The 14,722-nt window shown below is 40.6% G+C and overlaps 1 protein-coding gene across 1 annotated transcript in view; it reads right to left on the bottom strand.

Annotated features, from left to right (window-relative positions):
- Window positions 1–14,722, bottom strand: part of TRHDE (thyrotropin releasing hormone degrading enzyme) — a 208,590-nt gene that overhangs the window by 145,745 nt on the left and 48,123 nt on the right. Inside the window, exon 3 of the mRNA XM_035128521.2 lies at window positions 8,171–8,297. Within this exon, the coding sequence (XP_034984412.2) occupies window positions 8,171–8,297 (127 nt within the window). The remainder of the gene's footprint in view (window positions 1–8,170; window positions 8,298–14,722) is intronic.

Raw genomic sequence — 14,722 nt, 5'->3', positions numbered from 1 at the left:
CAGAGCAGCGCATGGAAACACCATTTACCTCCCCACCGGAGCGGTACCTATTTATCTACTTGCACTTTGATGTGCTTTCGAACTGCTGGGTGGGCAGGAGCTGGGACTGAGCAACGGGAGCTCACCCCATTGCAGGGATTCGAACCGCCGACCTTCTGACCAGCAAGCCCTAGACTCTGTGGTTTAACACACAGCGCCACCTGGGTCCCTTATGCTTTTGACCTATAAAGCCTTAAAATGGTTCAGGGCTGCAATACCTCAAGGAATGCCTCTCCCTATATGACCCTGAGAGACCCTTCTAGGTGTGCCTCCTCCATTAGAGGTCCAGAGGATAGCACACAAGAGCAGGCCTTTTCTGCAGTGGCTCCCCATTTGTGGGATGCTCACCTGGTGCCTTCATTATATATCTTTAGGCACCAGACAAAAACGTTCCTTTTCAACCATGCCTTAAGCTAATTAACATTCTATGTCCTTTTAAATGTGTTGGGGGAGTATTGTTTAGTTTTGTTCTGGTTCTTGTTTTTATTATGTATTTCGTGTTTTTATTTTGCATTTTTATAGTTTTAACCACTCTGACATCTTTGGGTGAAGGGGTGGTATACAAATTTAATGAACAAAAATAAAAAATAAATGTGCAAACTGAATCAAATTTTGTCACTATTACTATGCTTAGCACTAAACTTTTGCCTTTCCATGGACTGGGCTTTACAGCCAGGATTATTAGTTCCCAACAATATCCAACTATCAGAAGTCACTACAGAAGAATGGTGGTGGTAAATTGACAAAAAGACAATTATTAGCAACTTTACAAGAAAGGTTACTCTCCTAAATCAAGCAAGAGAACTCATAACAGAGCAGGGTAATAGAATTTTAAGGTCAGATACTTTCAAATGATAAAATTAGTCACATTTGAATTTAGGCATTTGCCCAATCTAGAAACAAATCAAGCATTCCCAAGAGATTATAGGCACTCCAAGTAAAACAACAGTGTATGTTTTCAGTCATGTGTCAAATAGCAGAATATAAACCTCAGCTTACGCTTTCCCAAAGTACTTCGTCCATATCATGTCTGAATTTATTCGATCCTCCTAAATGGATACTGAATCTAGCTAGACAAATATAATCTAACCCGAGATAATTAAATAAAATGTCAATGCATCTCTATGCAAATTGTGAGAACCTAGCTCAGCAGAATACTCTAGATATCCCATAAAAGCACCCTGCAGTTCAATACTGTATTACTTTAAGTGTAACCTTATCCAGTAGCTGTCTTAAGAATTTGTGAGATCTTTGTCCTGAGTCCATGACCCAAATTGAGCCCTGAAATGCTGACAACATTTCCAGGAAGGGAAAATCAAATAAGCAGCCAAATTAACCCACAATCTACTCTGTCTAGTAGGATGAATGTACAAGCATAACAACATCACTGGTGGCTGAAACTAGGACAAGAGTACTGAATAAGAACAGGAGCTATAAAGCTATAAATTCATACATTTCAAAATTTCAAACATTTCTAACTTTGTTCACACAGCATCCCCACACAATTTTTGCAGCTCCTCAGCAAAGGTGTGGTCATCCATGGGGATCAATTCCTGAGCCGTTGGGCCCTAGAGCTCCTGCCTCCTCCCCACCTTTTGAAAACTTAAAAGAAAATGCTTTGCGTAGTGGCTGGTCACACTATAAAATGCACCACCTTAATTTGTGCAGAGCAGTCCATCTATTGGTCAGTGTCATGGGCTTGTGTCCGAAGTTCTCTATGAACCTCTTATCATGCATGTTCCTCAGGATCGTTGACAGTTCCCCTCTGCACCCCTTGTGAATGCAAATTTACTTGTGCATAATGGCAGTTTCCCAGGAGAAACACACCCCAAATTCCTTCTAGGGACCTGGAAAACTGTCTGGAAAACTGGAAAACTCTCTAGCTTCTCATAAATTCTCTTACCTCGCCTTTGACAATAAGATCTTAAGTGGATTGTAACAATGTGGTTGTCATTCATGTTTTGTATATAATGTCTAAAAGAAGTGATGTGAAAAGGGGGGATAAGACAGAAGATATTTGTAATTTCTAAAGTTTGCAAGCTCATTGTTGCATAGTTTGCTGAAGCTCCCTGCATGCCTTCTCTTGGCTCCATGGAAGAATATAGCTTCTTTATGATACTCAGGGTGAATCCTAGTTGACTACATCAACAGAATCAAAACGCTTGGCATTGAAAGCACACCATTTGATTGGTCAATGCTTTCAAGGATTAAGCTATTACACATGCATATGGAACTGTGATGCTGAAAGGAATTCAGCTGATGAGGAAACCTACAAACAAGGAATACAACCATATGTGTATCTGATAGGAGAAACGTTGGTGCTGTCTGTAATGAAGTGGTTGACTCTCTTGTTGAGTTCTTGAATAAACATTTTGAAGTTGATTCTGATCTGTTGCTCAAAGGAAAGCCTTTTGAAACCTTCCGTAAACCAGGAGGAAGTTCACAAGGTGTTATTTGCAGAACTTGATTTGATCTGACCAAACTTTCATTAGAGTAGGGGAGATTCTTCAACTCAACAACAGCAGTGATGTTCACAGATGACACTCTTCCATTTGTTTCACTTTCTAGCATTATCTGATCCACACAGAAATGTCACAGTGCTCACGGTCCTTCTTCTGGCAGCTAAGCGTCACAGTGCTGTTGCTGAGCATCTCATCTACACAAGTGTCACCTTGAAGTCCATCAACGGAAACAAACTCCGTTTGTTCAGAGACTGAACATCTGCATCTATCACAATATGCCACCACTCATCGAATGGGATCCCAGGGCATCAGTGCTTCTGTAGATTAAAATATGTGAGCAGAGGACCAAAAATATGGCCACAGCAGGACAGCAGTTGTGGTTTAAGGGATTTTCTTCAGAGGCTTGCAAGCATAACAACTCAAAACACCCAATCCCAAACAAATAAATTGTAACATACTCAGCGCAATGTGAAAGGAGGTACCACGGCACAACTGTGTAATATTCAGTTTTGTGTTTGCTTTGTGCTGGTACGGTATGTAACAGCTGCATACTTACATACACTGTTAAAACAGAGTTCAATAAATGCCCAAGTCCATAATTGCCTTGACTAGTCAAGTAGTTAGAGCCATAATATGCTATTTATATAAGGTTATGAAAATTTCAAATGAACCAGTATTCATCTTCATTTTCTATTTCTTTTTATCTTTTCTCATCTATTTATTTTTTTAAGAAACTACCTAGCTCCTTATTAACTCTCATATTTCCAACTGCACAAAAACTTATTTCACACTGCTACCAATTTTTTGACACTGCACAAAATGTGTCGGGTTGGACGTTATAACTTAATAACTACTCCAGGGTTTATTCTAAGAGGTTTTATGTTATTCTTGTCACTGGCTCATAATTCTTACTTTCACATAATGTCCTCAACAAAGATTTGCAAAGCTCGGGGGGGGGAGTCTGAAATAGTAGGACAGAGTTTCCCAACCTTTTTGGACCCATGGGCACATTTGCATGCTCCACAATTGCACATGCATAGCCATGCAAACATGTGCATGCATGTACAAAAGGCTTCCTTCAAGCCTAAGTTCCATTTAGGACAGGACTTGGCAGAGACCAAGGAAGGCTTCTGGGGGGAACATGTGCAGTGGTGTGTATGATGGGGGAAGAAAACATTCATTCATTTATTCATTAATTCATTTAAGAAGAGGCTATTAAAAGTGAGTTAATGACAGAAACAATTGAGTGCCTGATTCATAGCTTCAGTCTCTATGTCACTGCATTAGAAAATCTGTAGTCTGCACTTAACTTCGGTATAATAATTTGAGAAACATATTTCCTGTATGTTTTCATTCAATTTCACGCAAGTTCTAGAAAATTCTCTCTTCCTGCCCCCCCCCCCATCTACTAAGTCCTAGTTTAAGAACACCAAATAAGGCTGTTATTTTTTAAAAAAAAAAGTCAGTTCCTTCTAGCATTATACAGTAATCTTGAGAAAATGTATGTATGAATCTCAAAAAGAGCTTAATATTCCCCAATTACCTATTTCTCTTAAATGAAATGGACGAAATATCTATATGCTTTTTATTTTTTTTACTTGACCTAAATCATTTCTGGGTCAAGATTTCATGAATTTCAATACATATCACATGGATATATATTTCATCCATGGATAATTTCAGTATGCACTATTCAATTAACAGAACATTATTTATTTATTTTGAAACATCATTTATACACCACTAAAATGGGCACACATAGTATGTATGAACACAGTGGTTGCATTCACACAGCCCCCCGGCACAAGCAGAGTAAACAGATCAGGAAGTCCGGCTTCTCTATGTGTCTGTACTTTAGATCACGGTTTGTTGCTGCTGCTTAACAAGCCACAATCAAGAGACAACCTTAAGCCATGGTTAATTGTTGATGTGCTGATTGTTTATCCCATTCGCACTAGGGGAGGAGTGAAGCAGGAGTGACCTAGCAGAAAGTCTGGCTTATCATTACAAGCAAACACTATCTCGGGAAAGCTCATGGCAATTTCTTCCACATAAATATTTACAGAAACAACTAGTTGCCATTTTAGATTGTTTACCTTAACCCTGCATCTAGAACAAGAATGGTTTAGTTTTGTTTTTTAATGCAAGGCACACTACACACTGGATAATTGCAGAGTTATATTTGTCTGCTATTAATTTTAGTGAATTCTCATATACGGTTTTGGTTAACAGATATAATTGTCCATTGGACAAGTGGAGTACACAATTTACACCAGGGGTAGGCAACCTAAGGCTCGTGGGCCGGATGCGGCCCAATCACCTTCTCAATCCGGCCCGTGGATGGTACAGGAATCAGTGTGTTTTTACATGAGTAGAATGTGTCCTTTTGAGTAGAATGTGTGCTTTTATTTCAAATGCATCTCTGGGTTATTTATGGGGCATAGGAATTCGTTCATCCCCCCCCCTCAAAATATAGTTTGGCCCACCACATGCTCTGAGGGACAGTGGACTGGCCCATGGCTGAAAAAGGTTGCTGACTCCTGATTTACACACTTGCAATGACTGACAGCAAGTGTGTGAACTGCCACATAAATCTCATGCGCAGCTACTTTAAACGTGTCCAGTTTATGGAAGCAGGCAAACAAAATATGCAAACTTTTAAGTTACAGCTGCATTCCTCCAAAGACTACGAAAAAAAGACCAAGAACACGCAAAGGATCTGTTGACAAGTGCAGTGTTTGGAAGGCGAGAGAATTTAAAGTAAGTGCACAGTGACAGGTAGAAACATCCCAAGATGCTCTGCAACAACCTAAAATAACCAGAATAAATATAGCATACACAAATAAATACTGATGGTAGTTATTCATAGTAAGTTAACAGGACTAAAGTACTCTGGTCACTAGGGCATACCAACATGCCAAGGGGTTTCGGAAGTATAGTATAGGAAGAGGAAGAGGAAATAGTAGTAATAGCAGTAGTGGGGGTTTTCCCCATATGAGTACAAAATCTGTAATTACTATTAGTGCACTGCTTTACCAGAGGTAGGGAACCTGTTCATCTCCAGATATTGCTGGATGACAGCTATAATTCCTGACCACTGGGCCATGCTGGCTGGAGCTAATGGGAGTTGGGAGTCGAACAGCATCTGAAGGAACACAGGTTCCCCATCTCTGTTATATAACTACTGATATATTTGGGCTTAATTAACAGTACTTCTTTCTCCACTTATTTCTTAATAAACAGTGCAGTAGTTTATTATCAACTTATTGCCAGAGGATCCAGGAGTGTTTTACAGAGAGTCTTGAAAAGAAACAGTGTGGATGGTTTAGAATCAGGAGTGGTTAAATATCCATTTCAAATGTAGCATTTTTTTTATGTGGAAAAATAGGAAGGCCTGTTTTTCTTCGCCCAGGCAAAAACTAGACAGAAACAGCAGCAGTTTTATCTTCACTGTAATTACTGTGCCGGCAGTACAAAAGTAAAGTATTTTACTGAAATGAATGTGGGAATAAACTTTGAAAGTGTGGGTACAAACCCCATCGCTACTTCTCATGTTATTTATTCAGCAAAACAGGAGTATTACAGCAACCAGTGTTGATTGAGCATAACTATCACAGAAAGATGTCAGTCTGTCAAGCTACTCCCACAAACAATCATTCTTGCTATCTTCAGATTTCTTGAATTCCCATCCCTCTACACAATCCTGGGGCAGGTCTTCAGATACCAAGCTCTAAGGGTCATATTGGGGTTCAAAAGTTAAATCCAGAACTTTGAATTGTACCCAGAAACAAAAAGGAATCTAGTGATTTTTCTTTTTCTTTTTAAACTAAGGATGTGTCTTCTGATTGACAAGCCTTAGTTAATCATCTAGCTCCAGGTTTCCTGAAACAGCTGTAGAATCCAAGGTATGGTGCCCTCTAGGTGTTTTGGATTTCTACTCTCATCAGCCCCATCCGGCACAGCTGTCTTGGTTGGGTTTGATGGAAGTTGCAGTCCAAACATCTGGGCAGTACCAGATTGGCAAAGGCAGCAGTACTCTAACATAGATGTTATCTGGGCACAAAGAACCGTGATTAGAGAGAAGTAGGAGCTGGTGCACCAGACTTATATAAAAGACAGTAAAAGGTGTTTTCAGCTACAGATGCCCCCTCAACATAAAAAAATAAGGGCCAGAGCTTACTGCCAAGCTGATCCATTAGAAAGAATGCAACTGCAACCAGAATGGGGGAAAATAACACTTCCCTGATTAGACAAACCAGCTACCAACAGCACCACCTATTAAATATAATGTGGTCTGTAAGTTAACTTGTGTACTATCCATCATGTCTAGAAAATACTTTGAAATGAGAGACCACTCTTTATTGATATAGAAAATTGCATTTTCCAGATTACCCACTCTTTATCTACTACCATGTTCAGACTCCTTAAGTGAACAACTCTTTTCTTTCTGCCAATTAAGAAATATACTATGTTTTCCTTTTACCTTCTATGCTAATTTTGCAAAGACTCCCCCACCCCATAGGTCAACGACTTGCATCATATTTTCATGACAAACACTTATGCAGGACAAATTGCAGACAGACATGAAAATGCAAAGCAATGAGCTAGAGTTAGTCCAATCTCATGTTAGCTACTTTGACTTTAACACAGTACTACATGCAACAAAACAATTAAGAGAGGGGGAAAAGAAATACAATCTCAGACTTATTAAAAATGCATAAAGTGCCCACTTGGAACAGTATAAATTAATGTATCTCCTGCCACACCATTAGTTGCAAGGCTTAGAATGATGCTACTCAGCAGGCTAGTGCTTTAATGAAGGAGCACCTGCATTCCAGGGAGGAACACCTGTGGTTGGAAATCAGAAAACACTTGTGATCAAAAAGAGAGCTGCTGAGTAATGTGTTTTCTGGATCTTGGTCCCATGTGCTTCTAAAGAGGGTACATATAATAACACAGTTTGAAATATTCCAGCGTACAAGAGTAGAGTACTAACAGAACAAAGGAAGAGAGCATATACTTTGAGGCTTGTGCTGGCTGAACTGCAAAGTAAGGTTAGAGTCATTCACTTCAAGAAGCAGAGTTACAGTAAAGTATTTATCATGATTAAAGTGGGGGAGTTATATAGAAGAGGCGCCAACAAAACGTAGCTCAAATGGAAGGGAAACCCAATACTCTGAGCATGTGCACAAACATATATACATGCTTTCTTTCTCTGAACAACTAAGTGCAATGTTCCTGATTGGCCCATACCATTGGATTGTTGTTTAAGACAAGACTACAGGTAGACCACCCTGCTCATTCAACTTTTTAGAAAATGAATGTAGTACTCACTGGCTTGGATAGTAAGATAAGTAAACTCAAGGAAGTTCACAGAAGGCAATTTCCTGTCCTCCCTCCTACATCCACCTCTGCCCCCAGGAAAAAAACTCTGGAGGATCAGGGACCCTCCTAAGAAATATGGGAGAGGGTAAAGGGGAGAACCCTACAAAATCAGGCCAAGATCCACCCAATTTTAGGCAATTGACCTTGCATATCCCATCCCACATTATTCAGACCTGACCCGCCAGAGGGGAAATTTATTTCCTTAAGTTAACTTATATTAGGATCTAAACCATTCTTTTTAGCCTTCCATACTCTGATCTTTCAGTTCCTCTTGACAAGCTTACCTAATTTTGGCAGGGAATAGGGCACTTTGAAGTAGTCTTCATAAAACTCAACTAGTCTCCGAGTAATGTTTAGAGCATAATCCCCAGATCCTCTTCTGATGGCATCAGGTCTTGCATATAATCGGATCTGATTGGAAAACAAAACAAATGAAATGACTGGTCATTATGTTTTCTGCCATTTTACATGGATTACAAAGTGGAAAAGTCCAAATCTGTTAGGTCTCTCTGTCTCTCTCTGCCCTGCCCTCCCCTCCCTCCAAATCCTAATATGAGCAGCATAGATGGCATTACTGAAATAAAAAAACTTGCACAATTAAAAATAACAAAGCTGAAAGTGCCACCAATCCAAAACTCTGGCTGTATATAGTGCCAAATACACAAATTTTAATACATCCTGCATCAAATATGAATATTCAATGCAATTGCTTACATGTGTTCTCCAGAGATATGATGGCACAGTGGATTAGTGTAATGGCTCTTTGCCTACATTAAATGTAGAGGTGGCTCAGTAGGGAAGGAGTTCATGGCAAGTTAAAGGCACTTTCCATCAAACCCTGAACACATTAGCAGGCTGTGTAGGTAATATAATAATTCACCCACCCTTTCTTATACTGGCACTGATGAGCAAAATAAACCCTCAGAAATAACCATTTATAAGCTTATTCATGTACACAAACAATTAGTATTCCTGAAGCCCATCCATGACTGCTCCAGGCCCGAATTTCTATTTTCAAAATGCAGTAAGTATATTAAAGCTGTTCATACTTCTTACACAATGTAGATGTTGAAGCTGCGTTCAGCATAAAACATTTCAGCTGTCTTCCTGTATGAATCACCAAAATGAAAGCCATTTCTTCATCTAGTGGGTGTGGGTTGCAGCCTTTGTTCCTTCTGTAGGCTGTGCCTGTCAGCCAAAGTTTTTTAAAGTGCCTCACAGAGCATATAGAATTTGTCAGCCTATAAGCTAATGCACCTCAAACCCTGCTGCTATTCACCCCAAAGCAGGGCTATATGACAATCAGTGGCTCAGTTCCCATGTCACTTGAAGCCTCAGTTAAGCATAACCATGGTTTAAAGGAGAACATGTGGAATGCTGGTACTCAGGGTCAAAGCTATGTCCACTTTGCGCCTTCCCCACTTCTGCTGTGCTACTGGGATCTAAGCTATGGTTTGGCTTAGAGTTGTGTCTGAACCCAGGCTCATGGTCTCTCTCTCTCTTTCTCTCTCTCTCTCTCTCTCTCAACAAACCAAACCATGATCTGTAACCAAGGTTTGCTCTTGGTTTAGTACTCATGGTTTGTTTGAGGGAGTCAAACCTTAAGCCCATGCTCAGATTTAACATTGAGTCAAACCATGGATTAGCTCTTAATAGTGGCAACGGTGATTTTTCTCCCGGCGTGCTACATGCTTACCTTTAAACCATAGTTATTCTGTGAACAAGGCCAATATTAATGTGTTTGACTGCCAAATGCAACAGTAGACCATTCTGGTCTGTTGCACACTCTGCTCCCTAAAAATCTACACCAATAGGGATCAGTCTTGAAAAGAGTGCACCACAAAGCAAATCCAAAATTATGAAGTTGTACCACTGGGGTGCTTGCTATAGTACAAGGATGGCCAATTTTCAAGAGACTGCAATCTACTCACACAACTAAAAACTGGCAGTCATCTACCCCTTTTGGGGGGGGTGGGGGTTTCAGGTCAAAGTTGTTGAGCTTTTTTTAGGAAGGAAAGCTGCTTTTTCAAGGGTTCAGGTAAAAGTTGTTGAGCTTTGACCTGAATCCCATTTTGTGGGCCGGGGAGGGGGGGAGCAGGGGAAAGGGATAAATGAAAAAAGTAGCTCACCAAGAGATCACTAATGAAACAGTCAGCCTAGCAGTGAGAGCTCCTTCTTCCGTTTTAGCAATCTAGAGGGCAGGGTGAGAGGGGACCGGATGGAGGAGCCAGCGATCAACCACAATCTACCAAAACCTCCTGGGGATTGACCAGTAGATTGTGATCGACCTGTTGGACATCCCTGCTATAGTACATATGCATGCAACCCTTTCTTCTTCAAAGCACAGTTCTCTAAAAAGGCCCCTAGAGTATAAATGGCTTACACCCAGGTAAGGGCCTGCAGTCTATAGAGGCAAACCCATGCAATGTGCATGCCTGAGTATACATCAAAGGAAGGCCCAAAGACTCTCCTGCTGTGACTTGTGGCACCCATGGTTTACAACACAATGCAATGTTATAGTTAGATCTTCCCTAAAGCAGAGGTCAGTTATGTGCAGAATTGTGTGAAAAAACTGGAGAAAAACTGTTGGTGAACTGTCTTGCCGCAGTACGCCCTGTGCTTGCTACTGTCTTGCATGTTTATTCCCGACTTCAAGAAGTCAACAGCATCCATTGTGAGACAATGGAATGATATTTAATATGGTTACCTCCAGTTCCAATCAGTTCAGCTGGCCTCGGTGCCAAAATATTAAAACACCACAATCAGCATCACAGCTACAGAAGTAACACGGATGCTTGCGATCTTGATGACACTCACATATTATGCTTTTGCTACTCAAAGATTAAGTTTAGACTGCCATAAAGAAAGTTGGCGTGACATCCATTCTTGTATATTAGTAAGTTCTAGAACACAGAAAGAGGTCTTCTCAGCATGATTTTAGTATCTTTGATAAAAACCAAGTCTCAAAAGCTACATCTCACATAAGCAATGGGGGAAATGTGCTAGTCAGTGTTTCCCCACTCCTTACTGTACAGACCAGAGGTGCCCAATGTGGAAGCCTCCCAGGTGTTGGATGCCCACTTCCATCATCCCTAGTCAGAACGGCTTAATGGTCAGAAATTATGTAAACTGCAGTCCAACACCATCTGGTGAGCACCACATTGTTTCCCCCTGTCCACACCATGACTAATATCTGACTTGCATCCATTCACATGCAGACAAGTGTCATGACAGGATCATAATCCACATTGCTTTTGGTAAGTGGAAACACAACGGGAAGTGGGGAGACAGAATAATTTCCCCAAAGCTTTTCTTGGGAGTTATGAGATTGTACTTTCCAACAAAAACACAGGTCATGGTTCATCTTCACATTTGTACCGCAGAATCTTAGTAGAGTACCTAATTATTGCCTTTTTTCTGAGGAAATGTGAAATAGAAAACATAATTAACCTAATGATTCATGTAATACAATTGAGTTTTACTCTCTGGAGGTCCCTTTTTCTACTTTTCAACACTTGAAACAATGCAGTAAATACATGAATTCCATGATCGTATCCACTTTCTTTAGAAAACATTAACCCCCCAAGTTGTTGGGATCAGTCTGTCTCGAGAGACAATGGAAGAAGAGTGTGTCCTTGGGGGTAAAGACACTTTTCTGTAAGTGTTGTAGTGAATACAGTTCAGTGCATGAGTTTAACACATTTTTCATTTGTGACACCAACATGCTTGACTGAAAATCACTGTAATCCCTGAGCAGTAGGTCCAGATTAGCTACTCTGGAAATGGGAAGGCTCCTTATGTTCAGACAAGGAACAAAGATCCAGCAGAGACTACCTGCCTAAGGAAGTGTGAAGATGGTTTTCATCAACTTAGCATTTCCTCTACACACACACACACACACAGAGAGAGAGAGAGAGAGAGAGAGAGAGAGAGAGAGAGAGAGAGAGAGAGAGAGAGAGAGAGAGCAGCTGCTATGGAGTTCCTCCCAACCATTGGAGCAACTTTTCAGGAGGCAAAGGAATCCATGAAGATCACACCCCTTCTTCCAGTAGAAGCAAAGCTTTGCTGAGTTTAACTCTCGATATCCACCCCACTGCATAGAGAAACATGTCCCTAGACAATTGCCACTGAATTTGTTCTGTATCCTTGTACCTTCTTTGTCCATTTCACAATTTCAGTGCTGCGGTTTCCCAGTGACCTATCTGGTCAGTAACATTTCCCCCTCTTACTTGCCCATTCCACAAATCCCACAAATTTGAAAGGAATATACTATTGTAGTCTTTTTTAAAGTTTTTGCAGCTTGTCAATGCTCACAGGCTGTTTTTAAGAGAGAGAGAAATCCAACGGCTGATTCATGCATCACTTTTTATGTAGCAAAGTCATCACAAGAGAATTTCAAATGTTCTGTTCATGAAGAGAATATTTCTTGTGAATGTGGTCTTACAAGATGACAGCTAGTATTTATCATGTATGAGTAAAAGCCTGAGAACTAACACATTGCTAAATATGGTAAATACTAGGTGTCACTACAGGGAGAACATTGACAAGAAATATTCGCCATGTGAAACACGCAAGGTAAAAGTCATATTGTGATGACTTTATCATATTAAATCTTCATATGTGAAAAGGATGGAAAACAAACACCCACAGGGCAGCCCAGTTATCCTCAAAAAAACTGCTTGTGTAAATGTAGAGCAAAGTAACTGTGAATAAATAGGGGGAGCATGAACAGGAGTGGATAAACTACAAATACCCTGCAATTTAGTTGAATTAAACATTGCAAGGTAGGTAGCCAGAAAACCCAGATAAAGGCAAGGCTCAATAATAAACCACAGGATAACTCAAAAAGAAATAGAGAAGATCAATACCAGAACATAAATGAACTTGTCAGCAGATATTTCAGAATTCAAGAAAAAACAATGTTTATTCTATTTTGTGGTGAAATAGATTTGACTGACAAAAATAAGCAATTATTTATTATATCCCTGAAGGCTGTTTGATATTTAAACTAAGGGCTTAATGCTATATTAGTTTCATTTCTGCAAGATTAGACCCATGATAGTTTTGATTTTTTTGTGTGTGTGTTGTTGTTGTTTTGCACAGTTGGATCTAAGTCAAGGAAAACAATCTCCATACAGTATATGTTCAGCTTTAAACACTATAAACAAACTTGCCACAATACAGAATAATACATGCAAGCTGTCACTGAAGCAAGCAGACATCAGAACAAGATGAGTGAGTTAAATTGCTGGAGTCAGAATAATCCAGACAGCCCCACTAATAAAGGTGCCTTGTGGATGTCAGCTGTTACTCACACATTATCAACAAGTAACTCATGTTGAGCACAATTTACCAAAACTTTCTACTGAGTAGGGACAACTGGAATGAAAAGGAAAATATGTAGACTTGTACAAACACCATTCATTGCATGGGAATTTGTGCACGAGAAGTGTCTGGGTCAAAAGAGAGGACATGGCAAGTGTGACCTTATCAATACCATCAAAATGTTACCTTCTGGTTACTAGGCTCCCTAGTTTGGGACTTGCATAAGCAAGTCTAAGATGGGGGACACCTAGATTTCCAGTAGTGCATACATGTGAAAAGAATCTAGGGGCCTTAGTAGACCACAAGCTTATCATGAGTCAACAGTGTGATGCGGCAGCAAAGAAATTCTAGGCTGCATAAACAGAAGTACAGTGGAACCTCGGTTTATGAACACCTCGGTTTATGAATTTTCGGTTTATGAACACCGCAGACCCATCCGGAACGGATTAATTCACTTTCCATTACTTTTAATGGGAAAGTTCGCTTCAGTTTATGAACGCTTCAGTTTATGAACAGACTTCCGGAACCAATTACACCCATGTTTCAGTTTATGAACGCTTCAGTTTAAGTACTCCGCGGACCCGTCTGGAACGGATTAATCCACTTTCCATTACTTTCAATGGGAAAGTTCGCTTCAGTTTATGAACGGTTACTCTGCGGACCGTCTGGAACGGATTAATCCACTTTCCATTACTTTCAATGGGAAAGTTCGCTTCAGTTTATGAACGCTTCAGTTTATGAACAGACTTCCGGAACCAATTGTGTTCATAAACCGAGGTACCACTGTATGGTATTCACATCAATGCTAGTAAGAGTGCCACTCTATTCTATCCTGGTCATACAACGCGTGGAGAAACTGTGTCTCTAGTTCTGGGCACCCCAGTTTAAGAGAAATATTGAAGAGCTGGAATACGTGCAGAGGAGGGTGGCTAAGGTTAATGATGAAGTTGGGTATGTTTAGTCTGGAGAAAAGACTGCCTGCCGATATGATTAAAAAAAAAAGTAAAGGACCCTTGACAGTTAAGTCCAGTCGCAGACGACTCTGGGGTTGCGGTGCTCATCCACTTTACAGGCCGCAGACAGGTTTTCTGGGTCATGTGGCCAGCATGACTAAGCCACTTCTGGCACAATGGAACACCGAAACCAGAGCAGCGCACGGAAACACCGTTTACCTTCCCGCTTGGAGCGGTACCTATTTATCTACTTGCACTTTTTTGGCGTGCTTTCGAACTGCTAGGTTGGCAGGAGCTGGGACTGAGCAACAGGAGCTCACCCCGTTGCGGAGATTCGAACCGCTGACCTTCTGATCGGCAAGCCCAAGAGGCTCAGTGGTTTAGATCACAGTGATAGCCATCTTCAAATATTTGAAGGGCTGTCACAGTGCCACGTGGAAGATGGAGCAAGCTAGTTATCTGCTGCTCCAGAGTATGGGACCCAAACCAATGGATTCAAATTACAAGGAGATTTTGACTAAACCTGAGGAAGAACTTTCTGGCCGTAATAACTGTTCA

The sequence above is a fragment of the Zootoca vivipara genome, chromosome 10 (assembly GCF_963506605.1).
Source record: "Zootoca vivipara chromosome 10, rZooViv1.1, whole genome shotgun sequence".
Classification (NCBI taxonomy): Eukaryota; Metazoa; Chordata; class Lepidosauria; order Squamata; family Lacertidae; genus Zootoca; species Zootoca vivipara.
The sequence above is the reverse complement of the archived record's forward strand: the minus strand, read 5'-3'. Positions and strand labels throughout refer to the sequence as shown.